The sequence below is a fragment of the Quercus suber genome, unplaced genomic scaffold (assembly GCF_002906115.3).
Source record: "Quercus suber isolate HL8 unplaced genomic scaffold, Cork oak 2.0 scaffold_40, whole genome shotgun sequence".
In the NCBI taxonomy this organism is placed as follows: domain Eukaryota; kingdom Viridiplantae; phylum Streptophyta; class Magnoliopsida; order Fagales; family Fagaceae; genus Quercus; species Quercus suber.
In genome coordinates this window covers 335,290-363,263 of record NW_027069505.1, presented here as the reverse complement: position 1 = coordinate 363,263, position 27,974 = coordinate 335,290, and the positions used below count along the sequence as shown (strand labels likewise).

Genomic DNA, 27,974 nt, shown 5'->3' with positions numbered 1-27,974 from the left:
GCCCAAAACCTGGAGCTGACATTTCAATTGGAAAAAGTTTGCAAACTTCATGGTGTACCCCTATCTATTGTTCCTAACAAGGATGCTAAATTTCTTGCTCATTTTTGGTAAACTCTATGGCACAAGATAGGAACTGAATTGAGCATTAGCACCTATTTCCACTCTCAAATGGATGGTCAAAATGAAGTTGTCAACCGGAATCATGGGAATCTCTTGAGATGCTTGATTGGAGAAAATCCAAGGATTTGGGAAAGTATCCCTCCCTTGGCCGAATTTGCTTACAACTCTTCACTTAGTCGGACTATTAACACATCTCCTTCTGAAGTTGTGTATGGGAATAAACCTTTATGTGTCTTAGATTTGGCACCCTTGCCACTTTCTAAAAAGGAGAATGTTTTTTTTTTAATAAGTAATAAAGATGTATATTCAAAAAACTACCTCATGTATAATGACATAAGGCATATCAAAGATTACAAAAAGAGAAAAGAAAAAAACAAAGAGAAAACTAATTACAAAAGAGAAAACTACAAAACATGGGGAGAGAGTCACTAGAGGTGAATCCCCAAGCCCTAGACCACTCGAAAAGGAGCCACTGAAAGAAGCGAGCAGCTAGTCATCAGTGCTTTCCATGTCCTCAAACGTCTGCCAATTTCGCTCCCTCCAAATACACCACATTAAGCACAACGGAACTAAATTTCAAATGCTAGACGAACGCTTTCCCAACCAATTCCACCAACCAAAAAGAGTATCTGCAACCGATCTTGGCAAAACCCATGAAATCCCAAAAGATCTTAAAACTAAGCTCCACAGCCAATAAGCCTTTCCACAATAAAGTAACAAATGATCCACCGTCTCCCCATTGCAACGACACATAGTGCACCAGTCAATAAAATCAAACCCTCTACCTTGCAGATTGTCACCTGTAAGAATCCTATCCCATACGGCGGTTCAAACAAAAAAAGAAACACACCGAAGAGCCTTAACCTTCCAAATACATTTTCAAGGAAAGATAATAGGCAAGGGACCTCATAGTTTATTATAAAACGAGCGGATATCAAAATCCCCATTCTTCGTTAACTTCCATCTCAAACGGTCTCCATTCTCAGTTGGAGGTAAATTCGAACCCAAAGTACGAAAAAAATCATCCACAACACCCATCTCCCAATCATTTGGTCTCCGAATGAAGCAAACATCCCAGCTTCTCCGTTCCTCTATCCCCAACCGTTCCAGACAAGAGGCCATAGAGGCTGCTTTATTTGAAGCAATCCCAAATACAGCTGGATAGGTCAGTTGGAATGGTGAATCCCCACACCATCTATCAGTCCAAAACTTCACTCTATCCACCCCTACCTCAAACTGAATATTTTTGCTGAAAACCTCCCAACCCATCCGGATGCTTCTCCACAAACCACACCCATGTACACCTCTACCTAGCTTGGATGTCCATCCCCCCCACTCTTCCCCAAGCTTCAAAGCTATAACCCTTCTCCAAAGCCTTGTCTCCTCAACCCCAAACCGCCATAACCATTTCCCTAGTAAAGCTTTATTAAAAGTAGTTAATTTCCTTACTCCTAACCCACCATTCTCCATAGGTGCACACACCTTTTTCCACCCCACCAAATGTGTTTTGGAATCCCCCCACAAAAAATCCTTTTGCAACTTCTCAATTTTATTGGCCACACGTGTAGGGATAGTAAAAAGAGATAAAAAGTAAGTCGGAAAGCTAGATAACGTACTCTTAAGCAACATCAGTCTTCCACCTTTTGACAAATATAGCTTCTTCCACCCAACCAACTTACGCTCTATTTTCTCCAAGATAGGATTCCAAATAGTAGGGGACTTGTAGGAGGCCCACAAAGGCATACCAAGATAGGTCATAGGCAAAGACCCAATCCTACAACCCAAAATCCTAAGGAGAATGTAAGAACAACAGAAATGACAGATTTTATGCAACCTATCCATGCACAAGTCAAGGAGAGAATTAAACATTCCAATGCAAACTACAAGGCTGCTGCTGATATTCACCGAAGGAGACTAATTTTCAAGGAACCCCTTATGGGTGATTTTGACTAAAGAAAGGTGTCCTCATGGCTCCTATTCCAAGTTGGGAGCAAGGAAAGTACGTCCATGCAAAATATTGACTAAAATCAATGACAATGCCTACACAATCCAACTACCCCCTCACTTAAACATTTCTAATGCCTTCAACGTGAAGCATTTGAAGCCTTATTTTCCAACTGAAACTTGAGGGCAAGTTTCCTCTATGGAGGGGAGTATGATGTAGCCACCCTCTATCCTTAGGCCAACCAACCAACACCCCCCCCCCCCAAGGCCCAACCATTACGACTGACAANCCTTCAAGGCCAAGGTAAAGACTTTTTTCATGGAGATTATCAAAGAGTGTAAAGTTCAAGGTGCATTCTTTCTATGAACATCTCAGAGGACATACAGGAGTTCACTTTCCGTATTTGGTGTGTAATGGTACCTCATAAGAAACCTTTCTTTGTTTGTACAGCATCTTTGGGTAAATTCTGACAGTGTATAATCTTTGTAAAGCTCTCTTAGGATTGTAGATTGGTTTTGCATGGGTAAGAGTAATGAGAATGTTGATCATCTTCTGTTGCACTGTTCCTTGGAAATGGACTTATGATCGTTTCTGTTTACTCTTTGGCTTCTCTTTGTTCATTCTGAAGACATTGATCTAGTTTTTTGATTGTTGACAAGGAGGAAAGTTTTATCATCAAAGGCATATAAAGATTTGAAAGAGGAATATTAAACGCATATAAAGATTTGAAAGAGGAATATTAAACCCTTCGAAGGTGTTGAATGGCCTAATCATGTACTCAAGCAAATGGTTGATGTATCTGTACAAGCGTATGACTATTTTAGGCAGTATCACTTCATCTTCTTTCTTAGATGTTATAGACCTTTTGAGTTTGAGATTGATTTTCTTTATGAATAAGAAGTACACATTGTGTATTTGATCAGTTTCCTCTTTTGAATAAAGTTATTATTTTTATATAGAAAGGAAATTAAGAAAGTCTATTCAATTGGTTTGCTAATGCATTAAAATCTTTACTTTAATGAGTTATGCTCCAATTCGCGTCATTTCAATGAAATTCTTATGTATATATATAAAAAGTTATCTTACCTGGAAAAATTTAGGGAAAAAGTCTAAGAAATGAAATTGACATCTTTAGTTTTGTTGTGAATGCAAGGTTTATGGTTGTCTGAAGCTTGTACCTTGAAGTTAGATTCATGTTTTTTCAATGTTATGGCCTTTTTTTTTTTTTTTTTAATTGTTTTGGTTTTGGAGATTAGAGAAAATGAGAAGAAGAGAAGGGGGGGGGGGGTGGGAATCAAGATCAATTGATTGAGAACTTGAACTAGAATTGCATTAAAATTAAGAATTAATTCTGGAATTACAGAGAAACTGGAGAAACAAAGTTTCTATCCAGGTCTGAAACTAAGTTAAATTCACATTAAAGAACTAATTGTACTCTTACGTAGCAAGCCTATATATAATCTTTAACTATTAGGAAATAAAGTAGCTAATAATTACATAAGTCAAAGCTTTAATTAAAGAGGATACATGGCAGATATGAGAAGTCAAAATCCATGGGGGTTTGTTATCTTGTTCGCATCAGTGGTTTGGGAGACATAATTCGGACATTTGGAATTTGTTTCCAGGGTGTTTAATGTGGATTATGTGGGAAAATGAAATCGTCGTTCCTTTGAAGATAATGAGAAAACATTGGATGAGTTAAAGGTTTTATACCAACGTAGTCTTTTGAGTGGTCTCGTTGTTGGGGTTTTACAGATTGTTCTTCTCTCTTTGAGTTTATGTCTTCCTTTACTTAGTAAGGAAAGAGTACCCCCCAAAAAAAAAAAAAATTTAAAAAAAACTATCCACTGCTTCCAACTCCAAATCTTGGAAAGGCTTCCAAAAGTGAGGACTCCAACCACATCAACCAGTCAAGAGACAACCATGAAAACTTAAGGTATATGTTTCAAGGGTCGAAAGTGCCTTTATAACAGCTAATGAAAGAGATGAAGAAATTCTTGTTATCTATTTACTGCAACTCTAGAAGGTAGAACTATCCTGTCCCACCCTTGAGATCAAAAGGCATGGTTTTTTTAACATACTATTGACACCAACAAAACTCTCATGAGTCAGGACTCAATATTTAACTGTAATCGCAAGAGTCACCATTTGCTTTCCTTTTTCTTTTCTATTTTTTATAAACATCCAGAGCCTTCCAACTCTCAATGCCAATATAATAGCTTAACAAGTATACACAAAAGACATTTATAACTAAGTCCTAGAAAGTTACTTGATAATATATTTCCAGACTAATCCCCACGACTTCACAGGAATACAGCATATATTATGGAAGATGAGATCATCAATAGAACAAGAACATACAACCAAAACATGAACAAGTTAATAAAATTGGGAAAGATAAATTTTGCACTTTTTTCTTTTTTCTTTTTTTTGATAAGTAATGAGAATTATATTAAACTTGAAGAAAAGATGAAAACATCAAATACAAGGTGTTCATGATGGTGAACACAATAAACAGCAAACAAAGACAGCAGAGAAACTAATCTTAAGGAGCACATCTAAGGGAAGTAAGAAACTCCTGAATAAAAGAACAGTTTGAAGAACCCCAACACCTAGCCCATTCAAAGAGAGTACTTTGGCTGAGAGCTTGTAACTGATCAAGCGATTTTTCTAAAGCCTCAAAAGAGCGCCTATTTCTTTCCATCCAAATAACCCACATCAAGCAGCCAGGAACCATATTCCATATATCTGAAGAAAATTTCCCAAACCAATTGTTCCAACAAAACACCAAACTCTCCACTGAACCTGGCATGACCCATTGAATCCCAAAAACTTGTAACATTCGCACCCACAACGAATAAGCAACAGGACAGTGAATGAGAAGATTGCACTTTTTCTTGCCAAGTATCCTCTTAATACTTGATTTTCCCTATCACACCACAACTCCTTGGCATACAAGTTGCCGAATACATGGTTGTTAAAAATAAACTGGTAATATATATGGACATTCTATATTCAACAAATTAATGAAAATATGGTCAGAAAATAATAATGACAGATTTGCAATTTTGATAAGTAAAATAACTTTACTAGCAAATAAAGGTATCAGTCTGAATACAACACATGTAAACTAAACTGCACCTGAAGGATTACAATCTCAAGTGCAAATATCAATAATGAAATATACAAGCATAATAAGTTCATAATTAGAAAAAGTATTTCACACCAAATGGAAATATAAAAATATATTACTCTCGAGCACATGCATGTCTTAAATCTTCTAATAAACATACCTCAAAACCAAAAAATATTAATTATTCCTCTCAAGCACACGCATGATGCTACTATATGCCGTATCATGTAAACCCAAGATACAGATAATACACTTAATTAGAAAATAATAATGACAATAATCTGTTTTCTTCTTTTATTGGTCTAACAAAAAAGTTATTTCAGATTCCCAAACTTGATACTAACTAGGTTCCAAAGAAGAAAGAACAATAGAAAATGAGGAATCAAATAAAGCACAAACACTAAGCAGACTTAAGAAGGAAGTACCTGGATATATTTTTTGGAGATAAAATAAAACTGATATCCCATCCTCATTTTTCTTTTGGAGTTCAGTCACACTATAAAGCACAGTCTCAGAATAATATGGAGTGAACACACTGCAAATACATGTGGAAAATGATGAGGATGCTAGATTCATCAAGCAAAAGTATTGGTAACTATAAAAGTAAAAGAGATCAATGAAAGAAATGGTATGACCTGAATGACAACGTCTTACGCACTGGCTTAGGTTTTGGCATCTCCATGAAAAGGGAATTTGTAAAGAACTCCAGCCTACGCCTGGCCTCAAGATTTTTTGGAATATTTGCAGCCGAATCTTTGATAGTCAACAATGAATGCAATCTTTTGACTAGTGCTCTCTGCATATCCCAAAATTAATCAATCTCATCCAGAAGTGAGAGCAGACACTCATTTAGAAAAGAAAATTGAGGGCTAAAAAAGAAAGAAGATAAATCTCCCAGAACATACCAACTCCGCATCTTCGGGCCACTTCAAATTTGCAAAAAGACGACCTTCAGTCCTTGCTTTTGACAATATATTCCAGGTTTCATAGTGCTCCCTAAAATATACATTTACTAAATTATATATTCAAGAAAAAGAAAAATAAATGAGTCGGACACATAAGCCTACACCATCAAATTTAACATACCTCATGTCAATAGAAAGGACATCATGCCGCACAACATCATACAGGTCTTGAACAGCCTTAACAGCACCTTTTTCCATCTCTGGTGTTTTTGCCCCTTTCTGTACATTTCAGAAAACAAGGGTGATATCCAGTGTCAAGTCAATTCCCATCCAAAAGTTTGATCATAGGAAAAAGGTCTGGAAAAGCAATACATATTAATATCAAGTACCCAAATAAAGAAAATCCGAAGAAAACATATTTGATTGTGTCAGAAGAATATTACTAGTGTTTTTTTATTAGTAAGTTACACAGGGTTTTAAACACGTGGCATCACCCTCTACCCAATTTGAGAAAAAGCTTAGGGCTTAAGAGAGATTACTGTACCCAAGTAATCGTATTGGTCGGCCCTCTGTAACCCCTGAAACAAAACAACTATATGACTTTCAAACAAAGTGAGTGAAACAACCCAAGGAAAAGTGCTAGCCACATTTCCGCTATATCTCAAAAAGACCAGTCACAATTGAGGCTCCTTTCAGTTCTTAATAAAGCCCAGTTCAAACCAGTAAATACCTAATGTGGAATTCATCACACACCCACACACATCACACAATCAATCAAATTGGGCCATCATAATCTCCCCCACTTAAATCCCTAACTTCCTCGTTAGGGCTCACTTTGTGGGGTAGTGTCTCCAAGCCCACATTGGGTTACCAGGCTAGCTCTAATACCATATGAAATGACCCAAGGAAAAGCGCTAGCCACAACTGCGCTATACCTCAAAAGGACTAGTCACAGTTGAGGCTTCTTGCAGTTGTTAACAAAGCCCAGTTCAACCTAGTAAATACCCGGTGTTAGACTCATCACACACCCACACACATCACACAATCAATCAAATTGGGGCATCATGCTAACTGTTGATTATTCGAATTCACATTAAAAGACAGCAACAATGACAAACAGATTTTTTACAAGTTACAATAACAAACAAATACGCATTCAATTAGAACCTTAAAGATCCAAATTAATTCAAAAAGTTTGCACCACTTAACACGGGCACCTTAATTCATAATTCACTCAAAATACAAATGGATTGTATTACAAACCCCTATTTGAATTTAAGAATGAATAACATGAAAGCCATATGACCCATATCAAACTAAACCAGAACATTAGCATAAGTGTCCAAGAGGGGCAACAATATTCCCCAGAAAGGGAAAGAAAATATATAGCAAATACCTTTAAAGGTCAACAGTTGTTTGCCTTAGAATTTGCATCAATTAAATCAAACAATATAGATAATATCATTAATACTAACCAAAATTCCCGTTAGTGCAGTGACTCTGGAAATCACAAGCGGCAGCTTACTGAGATGAAAGTTAACATGGATTTTACTGTCTTCAATACTTCTTTGAATATCTTCATATATCCTTTCAACCCTGAAACAAAATGAGATACTTACAAAACAAAGCTTTCGATTCCAACCTTCATTCATGAGTCATGTTTCAGAACAAATAATAATATTATAATCTACAGAGAATTTTTATAAAAACTAACCACATCCTGCCTTCACCATCCAATATTTCAGTCAAGATAAGCTTAATTGTGTGATAGCACTCCTGAACAGCATACTTCATATAGTCATCCCTTGAGATCCTTTCCCAGAGCTCATCTTGTAAAGAATCTCTAGTCTCCACAGCAATATCTTTAGCTAGAAATATCTACATAATTATATTATAGCAATATCTTTATACAGAAATATCTACAAAATTATATTGAGTCAAACTCAATTACATTAAAATATTTGTAGATGAACTGCAGTTGAAGATACTCATAACAAGAATCAGATTAAGAAAAAATAAAGAAAATTTTCAAACCAACTAAATGACCTTGCTTGCAAGAAGAAAAAGGGGCATCTGAACCATGGGCAGATCTCCAGAATTTTTTGGCATAAGAAGCAACTCCATTTCACTAACCAAAAAAGCGAAACAACGGGCATCAGAAAAGAGCAACAAGTAGACAGCACACACAGGTATTTAAATAAAAACTAAAAGAATTGTGAGCTATCTAAGCAATAACAAATTGAGTGAATTTTTAGTACTCACAAGTTAGTAATATAATCTTCTTCCCTTAGATTTTTTATGATCTCATTCCAAAAGGGAGCAAATCGAGCAGCATCAACCTTGTTCTTCTCCACATCCTTCAAATACAAAGCATTATTAGTTTGTCAGAAATTATATTCTCAAACATTATCAAATAACTCTAAATCATATACCCTCTATACTCGCAAAAACAATTTCATCACTTGCAGGACAGATCCTACCGCAATAGTTCTGATTTCCAATTTATGAAAAATGAACATTCTTGTCAGCATTAATTATTCCCTCACACTCCACCAAAGGAAAAGGTAATTATTCTGTAACATTAAAGTCAATGACTATCCTTTAGGGCCTGCAAATATACAGGACCAGAACCGAGATGCTACATGATCTCTTTATTACAATTTATATGTAAGCCCCACCCTAAACTCAACCACATCCCTTACATTTCCAAACATACACCCTTTGTTGCAAGTGTAAAGAAGGTGACAAGACTGGACCATGTATTGTTGCATTGTAATGTCACATATGAATTGTGGACTTCTATCTTGTCATTGTTTGGAGTTCATTAGCTAATGCCTAAGAGAATTCTTGGTCCATTTTATTGATGGAGGAACTGATTTGGAAAACGTCCATCCAATTTACGTATGCAGTGGACTCCATGGAAAGAGAGGAATTACTACACATTTGAAGAAGTGGAAGCTTGGTTGTTCAACTGAAGTCAGCATTCACAATTTGTTGATGCAGGAGCATCTAAGCCTAAAGCTAAGAAGGCCAAGTAGCAGAACGGAGTAGATGGAGGGAGAGGAGCCACCTCCCCTCTCCTCGCCCTCCATCCAAACAAAGGGTTAATTTTCTATGCTGCTAGTTGCTAACCTTTGCAATGCACAGGAAAGTTTGACAACAAATATTTATATATGATATATGCTTAATTAAAAAGTAATAATAAATAAAATTTCAATTAGAGAATTTGTACCCAAAAAAATTAACTTCCTAATTTAATTGGATTTTGTATAGAGAAGATAAAACCTAATTTAATAAAAAAAATTATTGTTGAGTTGCATCATGCGAAAAGATGATGAGTTGTAGTTAGATTAATATAGTTTTAACACTATTAGCAACTCTAAAAGCAAATTAAACATTTTTATTATGATGATGAAGTGAAAATATGAGAACTTTCAGAAGCTTAGGTTCAACACTAGAAGTCAACAAAGAGTCAAAAGCTTCCATTTTATACATATTACAAGTCAGTAACATGCAATGCACAGGAAAGTTTAGCAAAAAATAATATTTTTGCTCTTTTATTTTTTTTAAATACGAAATTCAATAATTATGGCAATTATTGATAGGCATTTATTATGACTGTATTTGTATATAAAACTATCTATTCTATCATTTAAAGAAAAAATGACTTAGTAAGAATCTAAGAGCCTTTTAAAATAAATTAAAATCTACATTAAAATACTGATTTGTAAAATTGTGAGGCTTCAAAAGTTTAGGTGTCAATATATTTTGAGGTCAACCAAAATTCAAACGTCTTCAGTTTTACATATATTTAATCCATGCAGTATATAGGAAAATTAGACCCCAAAAAAAAAACATTTATAAATGATTCATGTTTAATTAGTAAGTATTAATAAAATAAAGAGAAAATTTTGAGAATTTGTAAAACAGTAAAAAATAATTTGACTAATTTAATTAGAAATTGTTTAGAGAAGATCAAACCTGATTTAATTAAAATTTGCTTAGCGTTTGGTTGTTTTATTGAAAAAAAATAAATAAGTACCAATTAGTTTAAACTAACACAATTTAACACTATTTATAATTCTAAGTACGAAATTATAAAAAATATAAATATACTGATAATATGGAAAAAAAATGTGAGCTTCTTAAACGCTTATATGGAAACATTAGAATAAATCAACAAAAAGTGAAAAAGCATCTTCTTTTTTTTTTTCCTTTTTTCAAAAGTAGTAATGCTTCTTTGAAAATAAAGAGAATGAACAAGAACCCCAAGTTCAAATGCAGTGAACTAAGTATACAACAAAGAGTCAATCAAAACTACATAAATCTAGAAAATACAATTTTATCTCCACAAATGAACTCCAGCCCCATCAAAATTACAGAGGTTTCTCTCTTTCCAAATGGTCCACATAACACAATAAGGCATGGCCCCCCATATATCAACAATATAGTACCGTCTTCCATAACCCCCTTCCCAATTCCCTCCACATCATGACCCATTGCATGACAAACAACATCATGACCCATTGCATGACAAACAACACCATGGACCATAAATCATACACAGTCACAATGAATTAACAAATGGTCGGTGGTCCCTCCACTGTGATTGCATGTACAGCACCAATCAACAATGCACATATCATATGTATTATAGATGTTTAATGTCTTTTTATGCCTTAAGTATTATAAAAAGTAATGTGATGAGCATTTGAATTTTAATAATGTTGGATGGTTCATATCTAATTGTTATATATAACACAAAGGGTTATGATTCAAGATTTACTAAAGGTTCTTATAAATAACATCTTTTGAATCATTGTAGGCAGCCTTTTCTTATATAGCATTGAAATTTAATATTTGAATATTTCTTGAGCTCTTTGAGCCTGGAGATGGATGTGTTTCGTGTTCCAACTTCAAACCTATTTCTTTATTGGAAAATTGTATTTTGACTCAACTGGAAATGGAACGTAAATGGTCATAGGGGGTCTATATATATATATATATCAAAATCTCAAGGGATGGAGTGCCATTTATGAAATAAGAAAGTTTCTAATATTTCTCCAAACCTCAAGGGCAGTCAGTGTAAATTATCCTTTATTCTCTGTAATTCTTTAGGACTACATCAGGTATACATCCCATGTACCTGAGGAAGTGCCTTCTTTTTCAATCAAATGTATTACCTTTATAAAAAGAAAAAGTTAATTATTCTATAATATAAATTTATACAGTTTCTACCCTGAAGACTATTGACAAAAGCATTTTTAGGGGGAAGGGGATAAGTTTGATGGATGGCTCACCTGGCTGGAAGAAGAGCGACGAGTCCTGCAAAAGACACGTTGTATTCAGATACAAAACAAAACAACAGAAACACACACACACACATATTGGTCCACAGAGAACTGTATCAACATTTATTGAGGGGAAACAAACAAATAACAAATAAACTCAACCTGTTGGGTAGAGGAACATGAAGATTGTTCATAAAAGCTCCGGGAAATTGCTCAAAAAGTTTGTGAAGGGCTTCCAGTGACCTAATCTGAAGATCATGACAGAAAAAGGTTGACATTTAAAGCACTTAATTGGATGTGTAAATCATGGCAAAAGGTACTCCTTCTTTGAGGGTGGGAAACTTCAGAAACATTCCCCCCCCCCCCCCGGTTGTAACTGATAGTTGCAGGGATCCACCATCAAAGGAAGTTTTACATTTTCATCAGAATTTGGTTTCACCTATCCTTCATTTAAATATTTCATCATGCTTCATAGTAATAGTAATAGTTCCATTGCAAGCATGGCACCAAGTAAGAGTTTCATAAAAATAAAACAGATTGATGGTAGAAAGTCAACATGTGAAGGAATGCCAAAAGGATTTTACCTGTCTATCCTTCACTTAAATATTTCATCACAGTTCATTCTATTTTTTACTCTCATTCATCTAGGGGGTATCAAAGAAAAAAGGAAACAATACACAGCTTCATCTCAAGCAAAACACTAACAGGGAGAGTTCCATAATATTATGGTACAGAATACAGATTGATGGAAAATAGATAACATGTACACGTGAAGAAAAACCATAAGGCATTTAGCTTCTACGTGCATAAGACATTATTAAAAAGAATCCAATGAGATCTGACAAATATTACATACCTCGCCAAGACGATCTCTCGCCCCTAGCAAGAATCCCCAAACAGCAGATACAATAGTGTAAAACAAATAGATGTCTAAGAGATAGATCTGTACCAAGAAAAATAAAAATAATAAGATCAAAAAATGAGTTCATGCAGACATGTGCATGCGTGTGCGTGTGCGTGTGCGTGTGTAAAAAAAAAAAAAAAAAAAAAAAAAAGCATCACTCAGTAACAGAAATAAAAAAATTGAGATCAACTGCAACAATTGAGATTCTAAAAATCATAACTCTCCACTTGAGATATTTTATCCAAACACTAGAGAGGGAGGGACATCATTATGTGTGTGCTCCTTACCTAACGATATTATTTTATGTCAGTTAATTTTTCATTTTTGCAAGGTACTTATCTGTGGTTTGTTATGTCATACATCCTACCAATTGTCCCCAAAGCTTAAGCTATTGAGATATAGTAAATTTAATCATTTAACCACACAATTCTAACACCCCCCCTCACGTTCGGGCCCAAATTCCTTTCAATAGGTGAGGCCCAACACGTGGGAATTTAAATAAGAGGTAGAGTGGAGGAGACAAGAATTAAACTTAAGACCTCTTGCTCTAATACCATGTTAAATTACCGATCGTCCCAAAAGCTTAAACTATTGAGATATAGTAAATTTAATCATTTAACCACAAAAATCTAAAACATCCCAAAAAATTTCTTGGATTAGACAATTAGTACCTTTCCACTATCCAAAGATATGTGGGAGTTATTAGTACTTTTAAATTATATAAATTCTAAAGTATTCCATTAAGGGTAAAAAAAAACTAGGACTCTTCTGCAACCAACCACTTGGTAGCAGAATCAAGATCTCAAAAATGGACAAATTCATGGCAAAATGGCTTTAAGATGATTTACAAGGGAAGTAACTCTGGAGCTCCAATTCTCCCTTCCCCAACCCCTCCCAAATACTATTCAAACTAAAAAGTTAAACATAGTCCAATATCAAAATCAATTCACCAATTTTCTCCTCTCTAATTGACTAACCCACCAACAAAGGCTTTTAAAGTAAGTACAAGGCTGATCCCAGACTTTCTATTTAATATAGTTCCCCTTGAAAATAAGCATTAAATAACAATTTAATAGCATAACAAGAATCCTCCAATAAGGATATGACATCTTTCTACCAGTATCCATGCAACTCCAATGATCACGTGGTGTTTTTCACTTAAGGTGGAAGACTTTTGGAATCAAATTGTTTCATAAAATAAATTGAATCACATAAAGAAAAGGGAGGGAAAAGAAAACCATATCAAATCACACAACCCATATTAGATTACTTTAGTGGAAAGAACTAAAAAATTAAATTAAACAAATATTGTAGCATTTGCAGAACCCAAGAAAAACATGAATCACAACTTACAGCAACCACTGGACCCCATAAGCTAGCAACTGCCAATACGTTATGGTTATCTGCATCAAAAGAAAGCAGCATAAAGAGCCAGAAGCATCATTGAGGAAAATTAAACAAATATCCATATAAGGTCAATCTGCACAGAGCACGCATAAAATGGCAGAGAGAACTATATCACATCACACAACTCAAAGATATGACATGACCACAAGACAATCAAACCTTCAGTCAAAAGCCCAGTAACCGGTTAAAAGAAAGCCTTACATGATGTGAAAATCAATTACAGGAAGCCAATATCAGAACTTCCTTTTTTCTTCCCTTTTTTTCAATTGACCAAAATGAAGTCATCACGTTTAGAAACTTGAGTCTACCAACAATACAGATCCACTTTATCTCATGCATTATTTTTGTAACCAGGCTTATTCAGCTATTAAATAAAATATCATTACTTATCTAAAATGATAGGCAGTCCACCTTCACATTATGGAAACATATAAGAGTATCGCTTATTTATTCAATCAAACAACTGAAGCAGAAAGTTTTGGGGGTGGAAAGAAAACTACAGGAGGCACCTACAAACATAGCACTAACAAAGTCCATCATATATAGTACCAAAAAAAAAAGAGGGAAAAGAGCTTATAGATTTGTTCATGAGGAAGCCAAAAGACATTCAAACAAAATAAAAAGTTAATACAAAAAATTAAGAAAAAATATAGCCCCGCCCAGAGCAAAATCATTGAATCTTAAATTCGTGAAGGGGGCTTACTCTTAGATACAAAATCATGCCAAGAATATGATATATCATTCATTTCTACAATGGCCCTTGTGGGTTTCACCAATGGCTGGATCTGCAGCAGCCAACAAAACAAAAAATTCAGGCCTAGAAAAGATGAAATTCAATCCAAAAAACAAACAAAATACTGTGTCACTAACCTGGAGAAAGTAGGCAAACGAAAACTTTCCACAAAAAACAAGAAGCCAAAAGAACATATACCTGTAAAATTAACAATGTAAGTTATTAAACAATCTCATATTTTCCAAAATTAATTAAAAAAGCTACCAGTATACGTATTTGTGGCCCAAAGGAATCTAATATTGACAGTTATTTTTTCAATTTTTAATGGCCTAAGTTATTGTTTTCCAGTTTTTTTCACTATTTGTAAGAATAGGATTAATATATCTTTCCAAAATCAAGAAGAAATTTCTAAGCAAATTCAATGGTTCTTTTACTTCATCTTTTATAGGAATTCTCTTCTTTTTTACTATTACTAATCCCCTAAAGAAGAAACGCCAAAACAGTTACAATAAACTATAATTTCTCTTTTCTCTTATTAAGTTTCTTCCTTGCCTTTTAACTTCATTCTCAATATTTGATTATGTTTTCACCAGACTAAGAGAAAGGGATGGACAAACAAACTAGCAGCCCAAAGAGAAGAAAGCAATTTGCAATTCTTCTTAATGAGTTTTATATAGGGACAATTCCTTAGGTGTAGTACATTAGGTTCTTCAATTAAATTCAAACACATAAAGCTACATTGAATCTAATTGCCCTTGGAAAATATAACACTATTTATGCTTCATTTGTCAACACAACCATGTAGTTTGAATTTAAAATGAGGAACCTAATGAACAGCACCAACAGAACATATCCTAAGTTTTGCCCTTATATATATATATATATATACATATACAGAGAGAGAGAGAGCGAGAGAGAGAGAAGTGGGGCAGTTAGGATTAGGGATTACTTGATAAAATCAGTAGTCCTCTCATACATGCCACGTCCAACATAATACCGTTCCTTTGATGAACAAAAACAATAAACAAATGAATATAAAGGAAGCAAATGGAAACCACAAATCCAGGAGTCAAGAGTATAAATAAATTCCAAGAGAAGAGAAATAAAACCTGTCGCATCCACTTCACAAAGCGTATTAAAGGCCAGCGATCACATTGATTAGATAGAAGGTGGAAGGCAGGTATTCGCAAGAGGAAACTAATGAAAAACTGGATGCTAGCATAGATGCCAATTACAATACAATACAGTCTGAAAATAACTGAATTTGCATTGGGTTTACTCTCTTCCTGGAGAGCTTTCCTGTACAAGAGCACAAAGAACCAGAGAGGTTACCAAATGACCAACAAAGAAATTAGTTGAGAAAAAAAACCACCAAGTTATGTTATGGAAGAAAAACTTACACATAAAGGAGACATATGAAGACTGAAGCAACACCAAACCATATAAAACGGAGAAAAATTCGAGAAACAGCCATGCGTCGCGATGTAGAATATGCACCATACATCATAAGAATGTCCAAAACACCTAAATGAACAAGTGGAACTTTAGAATTTAATAGTAGTTTTAAGGTGGCAAACAATAAGGAAATAACATACATTAGTTTGGTACAATGTTGGTAAAAGCATGCTTAAAGAGCCAAGCCTTAAGCTCTGTTTTCTCCTAAAGCAAAGCACCTTCAGAAAAGCCCACTTTTTATTTTTTATTTTAAGAAAAAAATCACTTACTAAAGTTATCAATTTTGATGCTATTAATATGGTCCCTTAAATTGGTATACAAAGACCATTCTTATGGTGTGTATAAAATACACATAACCCACCTTCCAATCCCTGAGTAAAAATTTTAGAAGAAAACCAAAAAAAAAAAAAAAACCCTAAGGGACCACACAATCACACACACACAGTAGTTTTGAGCTAGACCTACTTGAGTTGAAAGAAAGATTCAACATGAGATCAAGAGTGAGGTAACTGGGAAGAGCAACCGGTTCAGGTCCCAGTTCACAACATACTCCCAATGAGGGGAGACTATTAATTTAGATAAGGAAGATGATAAGGGTTACAAATCTGGTGACAACGATAATGATGAAAACATTTCTTGCTTATGTTGGCATAGAAGTGCTTTTTGGCGTAAGATTCAGCACCTAGGGTTCGTTGGAGTCAACAACACGACATAGGGAAATTTTCAAGGAAATTTTCATTCCTCATCAAAATAGCCCCTCTCCATAGGAGTACAATATTGTGCTTATATAGGCTTAGTAGGACTAAACACTAATACTAATTGACATAGGAAAACCCTAATTCAAATTCTAACTCTAATTGACTTAGGAAACCTAATCTAAACGACTAGGGAAATCCCAATTATTGAATTACAAAAATAAACAATTCTCTAGGAATTTAACAAAATACTAATAACCTAAATAAACTACTAAGACCAAAAATACATAATGGACTCAAGATTTAAAATAAATATTACTTTACGCTTCCCGTATCAATATTTTGATTCAACAATGCAATTCATTTTGATCGCAGTTGTGTAAATTTTCTAAAGCACAATTAAACTATATACAAAAACTGTTAAATTTGAATTTATATCATTAGTTGATTACTTAATTGTCATATTGTCCATTAACTACTGTCTTCAAATTCATTACATTATTTCTTATAAATGTAAGCTTTATTTCAATCAAATGGGTGCTTGTACTTTGCTCTTTGCACTCTGCACCTTGTACCCAGGAGGCCTTTCCGATTAAGTGCAATTGTCACGTTCACCCACACTTGTTATGTACAACTTAAGAGGACTAACAAAACAAATCACCCACAACATATTTTGCATAGAGAGAAACTTACTCTCAAAGAACTTCATCACCACAAATGTTGGACCAACACTAAGAACTTCCCGTAACATTTTGTCATTAAATTGTCGATCATTGAATGCAAGGATTGTGAGAGCCTGAAATATATATATATATATATAAAGAAAATATGTTAAAGAAAACATTATGTGCATTGTCATAAATAACAGTTGGTTTTAACCAAACTATTCATCAATAGATAAAAGAAGAAAATCAAAATTCAAAATGTTGTTGAATAAGACAAAGACCAGGATGAGGAATCGGTAGCAATAAGAAAATAAAAATGTGAGAGGAAGAATATTTTGAATTACAAGTAATATACGCCCAAATATTTCCTAGTGAGTAGGAAACAATGTAAGGGGTGGTAGAGAATTTTATAGAAAACAAAAACAAAAATTAAAAAACAATGAGGATTTGAAAATTAAATGCAAGAGTTTGAAGGGTATTAACAGCAATCTCAGCAAGTTAACAAATGTTTCAGTTCACAAAAGAGAGATTATGTATTTAAATTGAGTATTCAATATGGACATGCAAACCTGAAACATCATAGCAAGAAAGATCCAGAGACGGTGAAAACTATGATAAAGATGAAGAAATGTCCGGTGCTCAACAAATGAAGTTTTTCCTCGACGCAGACTTCCACCACATGCAAGCATGTTCTGTAACAAAAGGAGCATAAAAATTATGCAAAGAAATTCACAAGGCACAATAAGATACTAAAAATTTAAATCCTAAGGGTTCAACTTGTATTGAGACTAAAATTCAAAGTCCAAAAGCAAAATTACCGAAAACAAGATAGAATTAACTTCTTCTAATTTGTGGGCACAAGCATGTGTTCCTCCCTCTCTTCACTAAACCCACATCAAAAAACCTTTTTTTTTTTTGTATAAATGATTTTATTCAATAAAAATTACCTCTTGAACAACAGAAAACACAAGATATCCTAAGAATTGCAATCAAAGAATTACAAACAAATGAAAGCAATTCATCGAACTCTATAATAGTAACACTGTCATTAAGACAGAAGATAGTCAACAAATCCCTTAACTATTATTATGACATTCCCCGTCACATGTCATAAAAATAGTCAACCAATTCCCAACCACTAAAACATTTAGATCAGCTAACCTTTGATCTCCGTTGTGGCTTTTGGAAAAATGACGAAATTTTACGCCATGGCCAACTAAGTTCAAAGCAATGAAGTGACCTGACCAGAAATTTATAAATAAATAAATAAAATTTTCTTTAAAAAAATGGAATTAAGATCAGCCATAAAGCTAAAAAAAAAAAAAAATTTATGTAACAAAATGTTTCAAAAATCACACCAGAAGTACTCGTTAAAATCATCATAGTTTCTCCAGGAAGAATGAGGTGCTCGTCCATTATCGTTGTTAGCAGCTTCCTGTGCAAATTTGCGCATAAGTCAACAACAAAACACTGAAATTGGAGAACATATCCATGACAAGACAAGTTCACCCACTAAAGACATATATTCTTGAAGTACCAAGATTTCAAACAACAATCACCAGCCTATATAACAAAGGCTTTCAACAGATTAAGTTGAGGCAAAATGAACATCAGGAATCTGCAGTCCCTCCGTCCCACACACACCAGGTTACTAAATGCATAGCAAACAACGTAATATCAAATTTTTATGTTAACTAAAAGAACAGAAAGACACATACCGCAGAGACAACCTCATACAAAGGAGAGATGACTTGATCAAGAAACGACACACCATTTTCAGAATTGCAACTCATAGCTGGCTGTGCAATCTGCTGCCTCAAAATCTCATCCATTTCCCTTGCCATCTGGATATGAAATTCAAGAGTAAAAGAATGAGTGAAGTGAGGTGAAAAAGGTAGGCAGAAATTACAAGAAAAGTGAAAAGGCATGTGTCATAAATTTCAAATAACATAATCTATAAAACAGTAAGCCACAGGCTAGTTTGGATAACAAGAAGAAGCAAAAGAAGGGTTAAAAAAGAGAAAAAAGCAACTCAAGATACAAACTTAGAACCAAGTAATTGATATTTCACAGCAGAGATGCATGGAAAAACCATGAGAGACTGAATTTAATTTATCTTAAAACCCCCACACCGAAAACAACAGAAATAAGCAGCCCTATAAAAATTCAATGCCAATGACTGCCTACACAAGTGACTGCACTAAATTTAAGTTCCTGCACAAGCACTAGAGGCTTGGACCAACTTTTAAAGAGGAAAAAGGAGAAAACTCAGACAATTATTTACATGAAATTCATCAAATATACAAAACATTAAAATAATACTAATAAATAAATAAATAAATCAATGCTTAAATTGCATAAAATTAGTCGCACTGAAACCGTGGAAGAAACATTAGAAATCAGGACCAATTTTCGTGTGTGTGTGTTGGTTTTTTTTTTTTTTTTCTGTTGGCCAGGGGGAAAGGAAAACTCCCTCAAAAGAAAACAATTAGCAAGCTAGGCTAAAATATTAAAAACAAGAGCTTAATACTAAGTCCAACAAGAAATTTTGTGTTGGGGTTCTGGGGAGGAAGAAAAACTCCAAAAGAAAGCAATCAATAAGCAAGGCTAGAATATTAAAAACAAAAGTTTAATACTAAGTCCAACAAGATATTTAATGAATCAATCACTCCTGGATTAACTTACATGATGAAATATGTAGCACAAGCATTCTGGAAGAAATCTAATGTTGGCTGCTTCACCCCATATCAGAAAGTACAAAGAAACAAATAGTAATTTCTTTTCCTTGTTAACAGCTTCCAAGCTGCAAAAAAAACCATATTCATTCCATACCTCTCAATCACCAAATATCAGTAACAAGAATTAATTCATTTAACAGCCACAAGGAGTAACAAATATATTTTAAGAATCCATACCTGCTCCAAACTGGCTGGATGCACAAGTAGTTACACCATTTAATGTAATTGTCAAGAGACTTAAGAAATACCACCTGCACAGCAGCCTCATCCAATATCTGAAGCAATACCAAGGAAAATATCATGATTTTATGGATTAAAATGTCTATAAAGATAATAATAAATAAACAATTCAACCAACCAACAAATAAAGAAAAATACCAAACTGTAACATATGCCATCTATTCAACATACATAGAAACTCCACAATTTACATTTATGTTACAAGATGGTAAAACTTCAGAATACTGTTTTAAGGCCTTAAGACAAAAGGGGGTCAAACTTGTCTTAAGGACCTCAAGTTATAATAAAAAATCATAGGAGAACCATTTACCAACACTAAGAACCAAACTGTCATAATACACATATGAATCCAATTGCAAGTTTCCTTATTCATATCACTCTTCATTGTCAAGTTTTCCCTCTTCCACTTCTTAACCTTCTTTCAATTTTGCAAACAAATTTTTAAGAATACAGTTTTATTTTTCCCATTGTGTATTCTTTTGGGGTTTCCTCTGGTGTGCTTATCATATACTTCAGTGCATGCACTTACATTTTGTCAGAACTATCGCTAATACTATAAAATAAAAAATTTAGTACATTATCAATTTCCAAACAGTCGCAGAAAGATCCAAGGAAGCTATATGTCTCCTCTAGGTAATTAATGAACATCTAATACAGCATCCCTAATCAATGCAATTATTTGACAAGAAAGATTTGAGATTTACCGGTTCAGATTCTTCAGGAATACCAAGCCGAGATTGCTCATTTGCAAGGAGATGAATTATATGTTCCCGCTGGTTAGAAACACTGTCCTTCTGATAACCATAAACTTTAAGCATTAGATGCAAGAACAACTTATAAGAGTACAAAACCAAAATATATTAATATAACAGACAAAGACAAGGAGAATTTCCAAACCCAAGATATGGACATAAGAGGAAGAAGACCATGAAAAGGGGGGAACCTTCCCTTACGGAATAACATGATACACCTAACAACCAAAACTCTACAACAACAGCAATAACAATAATAATAAATATAGAAATAATACACTTTCCAAAAACCATTATTTGGCAGACTCTAACTGAAACATCAAACTCAAGCTTTGAACTCTAAATGTGCCCATTCACGAGGAAAAGACTAACATTCTGTGCAACCAGCATTCAGAACCAAAAGAATTCACACGCAAAAGGAAACTCAAAAATCCAGTAATAACCAAGAGCCTCCAATCCATAAGAACACTGCTGACTTGTACATATGAATCACCATTGGAGGCTGATAATTCACCTCAAGGCATGGATTCCAAAAGTCACATGAACCGCCCTTCCAGACAAAAAGGCTTCTACTCCCAAAAAAGTAACCCTGATTAAGAACTGATTTGACACTAAACTCATTTTGATATAACCTTGAAACTTTTCAGGATTCAACTCCATCCAATGTCACAAAACCCCCAGATTATAGAAAAAAGAAATCACATCAAAAACAGCAGCAAGACCCCTAATCCATGTATGCATCACATAGAAAAGCCCCACCAACATAACACAGCCCAAAGGCTTGGTCCATGAGGCAAAGACACCTATTACTATACAAACATTTCAACCAAGTACAGACCTGAAATCCAAATATATAGTGCAGAAAATCAAGCATATCAGAATTCCTTGTTGCAGGAATAGGAAAATCCACAGGCAATTTTGCTAGACCCCTGTGATACTTTAAAGCTGACACTGCTGCTTGCACCTGGAATAAGTTCCTCATGTTAAAAAATGGCAAAAGTCACCAAATATGAACTTGAGACTTACACATAAAGCAAAAAACTAACCTCGGGCATATTCACAATGGCATTTGTTAAGGTATGGCCATCCAATGGGATAATGTTATAAGCAATTAAATCTTCTGTCATTTCTGCATCAGCTTCCATCACCCGTTTAAGCTGCAGAGGAAAGCAATCATATATAAAGGCACATTACCACAATTGGCCAGGAACCACAAATCATGAAGTGGAGATCACTAATTCAAATCTCCGATTCCTCCTCCCCTTGGGGTCAAAAACTCACATCTCAAAAAAAAAAAAAATCACATTATAATCAGATAAGATAATTATGTTATATGCATATCAACATATTTATAGTGAGTTTTACGAACATAAAGGATGTAACAAATACCAAAGAAAAATAAGAATCATAAAGTAGATGTCAAAGCAAAAACAAAAATTGTATCTAAAGGAGTCCCACCTGTTAGTATGTTACACAACAACAATACAACATGTTATCAAATGATATTACACAAGGAACCCCCTGTTAGATAAGATAATTATCGGATCATATTAAGATAATTATATTATTGACATATCAGCATACTTCTAGGGATTTTCACGAACATAGAGGATGCAACAAACACCACAGAAAAATAACAATCACAAAGTAGAAGTCAAAGCAAGAACAATAGTTGTATCTAACAGGAGTCCCACCTGTTAGTTTGTTACACAACAACAATACAACATGCTACCAAATGATCTTACACAAGGGACCCCCCTGGTCAACCTCAATTTATTACGATTTGTTCACATTGACACCTCAGAAAACAAGAGTCTAGTCTTATCCCCATCAACATAAAGAAATGAAGAAACCCTCCAAGAAACCAACATTACCGTCCATCTAATCTACACTTCATCTTTCTAGAGGTGTTCACAGGTCAATTGGGCTCAAGTAAACCGCCACTTGACCAATCCGGTCAGGACCGTCAGGTGAAGGTTACCCTCACCCACTGCCGACCGACAACTCCAGTGCAACCATCTGTGAACTATCAGATGGATGGTCAGGTGTTGGTCGAGTCTCAGATTGTAGAGAATATGATATTTTCTCTCGTTTTCTACCATTTTTTCACAATCCAAACAGATTAAGGATAAAAAATTTACTAAAAGGTTCAAATTGAAATTTATCAAAAATAAAAAGAAGTTCAGACAACCAAGATAACAAAGACAAACATAAAATTTGAGAATTAAGCAATAATACTAGAAGACTTAGATCATTTGGTTCCCTGGAAAATGAAAGAAATTGCAAGAAAGAAAGTCAACTAACACATTACAATTTACAAAACATAGGCCATATCTATACATGTGATTCAATGATAAGAATCTATATCGATGTTTTTGGGGCCACCACAATGCAGATCTATGGCAATAGACAACTGAGAAGGTGTCTAACCTCTTCAGGAATTTCCTTAGTCAACTGTCCCAGCACTGTCCCTAAAACTTTTAAAGTCGCAAATACTCTTTTCCTTTTAACTGTCTTCCGTTCCAACCTGAAATTGAGAATTAGTAAGTCACAAGAACAGTATGGAAAACAGAGGAAGGAAAAACAGGATTTTCAGCATTATAGAATCATGAGCTGCAAAACAAACATCTATGGATATAAACTAAAAGAATCAATATATATTAAAGATGGGCCTTGGAGTCAGAGAAATGGGTTATGAGTAGCAAACAAGGAAATGAAAAGGCGGTTGGGGGGGGGGGGGGGGGGGTGGGACTTTTTTGCATATAGCACATCCTGTATCAGCCAATTCACAATAGACATGTTAAAAACTGAGTACAACAAGGAACAAACAATCATATACTTAACTCTAAACGCCCAACATAATACTGCTTGTGCAGCTTCACTAGTAATCAAATTCATTGAAGTGCAAAAGAGGTGCAACCCTAGTACATGGGAAGTATATAAAGGATCTGCCAAAAGAAAATTACAAAATAAATTATCTAAGATTCTTAAGATCCAAGAACCCAAATAAGTTAGACGAAGAGAAAGACTAATTCTACAGCTTCTACAAGAGCTAAGGGAAAAAACCTATGGTTCAAATTCATCGAACCAGAAGATGGGTTTTCAGAATGACTTTTTGTTCATTTCCATTTTTTCTCCTGTTCTCTTTTTTCGAAGAGGGGTTTGTATATAACCATATATGTTGACGAGAAGAATAATTTGTTAAGAAACTGTTAACAATGCAAGGGAGGAGTTTTCTAGTTAACCACAGTAGTTCCTCACGGTTGTTCTTCATAGTATTCAAACTGTTTCAAACACTTATTTATAACAAACAGAATTCAATGCTACCATTTACAAGGAAGCAGTAGATGTAGATAATAGACATAAACATACATATATAAACGAACACGCACATATATGCCTATGTGTATTTTCATTTTTCACAAGGACTTTCTGTTCATTTTCAATTTCCTCTCTCTCTTTTTTTTTTTTTTTTTTTTTTTTTGAAGAGCAAGGTTATTCAGGTTTGTATATATGTTAATTGGTTAAGAAACTTTTTTATATATTAGTAAGAAAAATTATATTAAGAGAAAACAGCTACATTAAAGAAATGAAGTAGGCAGAGAAAATATGTACACGCAACAAAAAGAAAACAGAAAATTATGTACAAGAAGAAAGGGAATTTAAAAACAGCAGAATGGATTCCCCAGAGGAAAATCCCCATGCATGAGACCAATCAAACAAGGTTCCTACAAATAAAGCTAGGAGCTTATCCCTAGTAAGCACCAAATCTTCAAATATGCGATTATTTCACTCCCTCCAAATAATCCACATCACATGGCATTTACCAATGTTTTCAACAAAGATATCCAAAGTTCAAACCACCCTCCCCCACTAAAAATCTATCAAAATTTTGTTTCAAATGCAGAGATTCAGGATAGATATATTTACATTCAGAGAGAAGTAGGAAAAAGAATAGTTCAAGAGCATAGCTTAATTTTATATGATCAATATGTTTATTTGCTAGTTCAGAAACATACTCGCCAAGGTTTCCACTGAAAGCACCAGACTCCCTCAACTTCATTTCTTCCTCTCGTAGCTTGTCTACACTATTCTTCTCTCTATACAGTTTGTAGAACTCTTGCAAGAGCTCAATGTCTCGACTTCTATCTATGGTTCCAACCTCCTTCTTGGCCAGTTTTTGCTGAAAAATTGCCCAAAGAGACGAAATATTGCACATTACATTAAAATTAATATACAAGTCCCACAATAACAGAATTGTGGTTAAAGTTCCAAATTTAAGAACAAAGTAAAAACCTAACATCTTCAAAATCTGCAAAGAACAATGGAATTTGCAATCTCTAATAGCCTCTATACATTTGTACAATGAACAGATACAAGCATAATATGCGTGTGTGCATCCATAAATTAATGATTTACACATGGATCCTCCATTAAATTCCAAAAGAAAGATGAACAAATATAAAGTGTCCAAACTCAGTCAAAATTTTGAATATCTAACATCATTTTTTTCTTTAAGTAATATCTAAGAAAATTTATTCAATACATCAATCACTGATATGCAAAAGGTGTGATATAGGACTAGTGCTATTGACCCATACACAAACATACAAGTCCACCCACAAAATTTACAGTTTCTTGCCCATAATGTAAAGAGTTAGTTGTCAAAATCAAAATTTACCATTGCAAACCAAACGCATACCTTGATGACAGACATCAGTCCAGTCTTGAATTGTAAGACACCTCTTCCTTCACTATTAGGATCCAGATTTTGAGCCAGTGAATAAGCATGCTCACATACTGCAGATAACCAACAGAAACTTAGCCACTTCATACATATCTAAACGTTTCCATGAACATTATAGAATATATTTAATACACAAAACAATGAGCCAGATAAAATAGGTAGTCCACAGAAAAAACAAATAAAATATTTGCTGTTTGATTGCGCAAGCAAAGGCAGAATAGCTGCTTCACAAGAGATTCCATCCAATCAAGGGCCCAAGTTTGTACCCCATTTTTCCCATCAAAATGTCAGCATTAACAAAAACCAAACCCTTTCCCTTCAGGCCCTCACCATCACTGCATCGCCACCAGCACCAACCACAACCAGATCTGGAATCAAGAGTTATGATAGAGGTGGCCAAATGTCCACAATGGTTTTGGGCTTGCAGATCCAAGGACCAGTGGAAACTTGGACCATGGAGCATGGTAAAAGCAATCAAGATTGATAACCCTAGTGATAGGCAGCACTGTGGTAACAATGATGGTGAGGAACAGGATTTGATGGTTATTCTCTTTGTTCTAATAAGTGATATCACATGAAGGTCCAAATACCCCTGTACATGAAGAAGTCTTTCACAATAAAATCTCTTATCCAAAAAAAAAAAAAAGATTGTGATAATGTAACGAACAAGCATGCTTGAAGGCCAAAACTATTCATAATTAGGGTCTGAAAGTGATGTTGAGCCTGCTTTGAACCTTATAAAGTTTTCAGTCTAGTTAACACAGGTCCTGCTTCAATGTTTCTTCACTTTAATTGTGTTGTTGGTTTATATAATTTCAATTTTCTTTAATTGAGAAGTAATTTTACCTACTAGAAGGTTAAGTAAGGATATCTTTGCCTAACAAAATCAATGCAAATATGCAATGCAATCCTAACCTACATAATCATCATCCTCAGTAAGCAAGGGACCATCATAATTGTCTGACTTGAGTGTTTGTTTGTGTGGCCGTGGTCCAAAAGGTCTAAAATATCTAAAGAGGTAGGCTTAGGTTTATGGTAGCACACCACACTATTAGTTTTTATACATTAAATCAATGGCTTATCTCAAACATATTTACATCTAATGGCTAAAAATCAAATCAGGATTTTTTTTTTTAATAAATTACAAAAAGCTCAAAAAAAACGCACTTTGCGCTTAATAAAAAAGCTCTAAAGGCGCTTTTGTGAGGGCACCTCGCTTTAGAGGGAAAAAGCCCCAAGGCCTATGCGTTCTACGCTTAAGTGCTCTTTTAACAACACTATCTCCAACTCCTAATCCTGAAATGGCCTAATGAATGTGGCATCCCATAACATAGTGTCATTAACCCCCTGCCACAGCCGCTTGATTTCGTGCAATATGAAATAGATCAGTAATACCTTTGCCCTGGGTGATGCCGAGGAAGGTTATAGATTTACTTGCTTGTTGGCAAGACCGATTTAGGAGACACCACAATAGTGAGATTTGGAAAGGTTATAGATTTACTTGCTTTCTTATATATATATATATATATATATATAAGAATAATTTTATTTGAAAGACAATACTTCATGTAAAAACGGCACGAAGAAGCTTAAAGAATTACAATGGAAAGAATCATCTACAAAGATAATGGCTCAACGAATGAGTCAATGTAATTGCTATCCATAAAGCCCAATGCATAAGACCACTCATATAAGGAACTAAAAGAATTATCTACAAAGATAATGTCTCTATGAATGACTCAACGGCATTGCTATCCATAAAGCCCAATGCATAAGACCACTCATATAAGGAACTAGTGAAGATGGCTAGCAATTGACTCCTTGTGGTTTTCACATCTTTGAAATTACGTCAATTTCTTTCCCTCCATAAATTCCACAACAAATATAATGGACACGATTCCAAATTTCTTTCCCTCCCCAATTCTACCACCCACATAATAGCTCGATGACCTTGGCTTAATAACCTACTGTATCCCAAAGGAACTACAAACAAGACTCCACAACTCAAACGCCACACTCCAACATAACAAAAGACGGTCTACCATCTCCCCACTGCATCAGCACATACAAAACCAACTCAAAATGGAGTATCTATTCTTGCGAAAATTCCCCACACACATCCCCCCCCCCCCAAGCAGATGTCCACACAAAAGGAAACTCTCCAAAGAGCCTTCACCCTCCATATGGCTTTCCAAGGGAAAGACACAAGGGATGAGCCCTGTAATGCCTCATAAAAAAATAAAA

At 34.6% G+C, this 27,974-nt stretch overlaps 1 protein-coding gene across 1 annotated transcript in view; it reads right to left on the bottom strand.

Annotated features, from left to right (window-relative positions):
* LOC111987564 (callose synthase 9) overlaps window positions 1-27,974 on the bottom strand; it is a 73,830-nt gene that overhangs the window by 40,574 nt on the left and 5,282 nt on the right. Inside the window, exons 3-32 of the mRNA XM_065771160.1 lie at window positions 25,686-25,783; window positions 25,003-25,166; window positions 23,414-23,510; window positions 22,030-22,140; window positions 21,822-21,947; window positions 20,936-21,025; window positions 20,169-20,266; window positions 19,939-20,056; window positions 18,972-19,097; window positions 18,612-18,688; window positions 18,415-18,493; window positions 17,823-17,945; window positions 17,282-17,384; window positions 15,839-15,962; window positions 15,548-15,737; window positions 15,388-15,440; window positions 14,576-14,636; window positions 14,409-14,490; window positions 13,652-13,701; window positions 12,251-12,337; window positions 11,557-11,642; window positions 11,404-11,428; window positions 8,366-8,460; window positions 8,150-8,231; window positions 7,818-7,981; window positions 7,579-7,699; window positions 6,285-6,382; window positions 6,104-6,194; window positions 5,834-5,994; window positions 5,624-5,733 (exon numbers count right to left, since the gene is read on the bottom strand). Of these exons, the coding sequence (XP_065627232.1) occupies window positions 5,624-5,733; window positions 5,834-5,994; window positions 6,104-6,194; window positions 6,285-6,382; window positions 7,579-7,699; window positions 7,818-7,981; window positions 8,150-8,231; window positions 8,366-8,460; window positions 11,404-11,428; window positions 11,557-11,642; window positions 12,251-12,337; window positions 13,652-13,701; window positions 14,409-14,490; window positions 14,576-14,636; window positions 15,388-15,440; window positions 15,548-15,737; window positions 15,839-15,962; window positions 17,282-17,384; window positions 17,823-17,945; window positions 18,415-18,493; window positions 18,612-18,688; window positions 18,972-19,097; window positions 19,939-20,056; window positions 20,169-20,266; window positions 20,936-21,025; window positions 21,822-21,947; window positions 22,030-22,140; window positions 23,414-23,510; window positions 25,003-25,166; window positions 25,686-25,783 (3,090 nt within the window). The remainder of the gene's footprint in view (window positions 1-5,623; window positions 5,734-5,833; window positions 5,995-6,103; window positions 6,195-6,284; window positions 6,383-7,578; window positions 7,700-7,817; window positions 7,982-8,149; window positions 8,232-8,365; window positions 8,461-11,403; window positions 11,429-11,556; window positions 11,643-12,250; window positions 12,338-13,651; window positions 13,702-14,408; window positions 14,491-14,575; window positions 14,637-15,387; window positions 15,441-15,547; window positions 15,738-15,838; window positions 15,963-17,281; window positions 17,385-17,822; window positions 17,946-18,414; window positions 18,494-18,611; window positions 18,689-18,971; window positions 19,098-19,938; window positions 20,057-20,168; window positions 20,267-20,935; window positions 21,026-21,821; window positions 21,948-22,029; window positions 22,141-23,413; window positions 23,511-25,002; window positions 25,167-25,685; window positions 25,784-27,974) is intronic.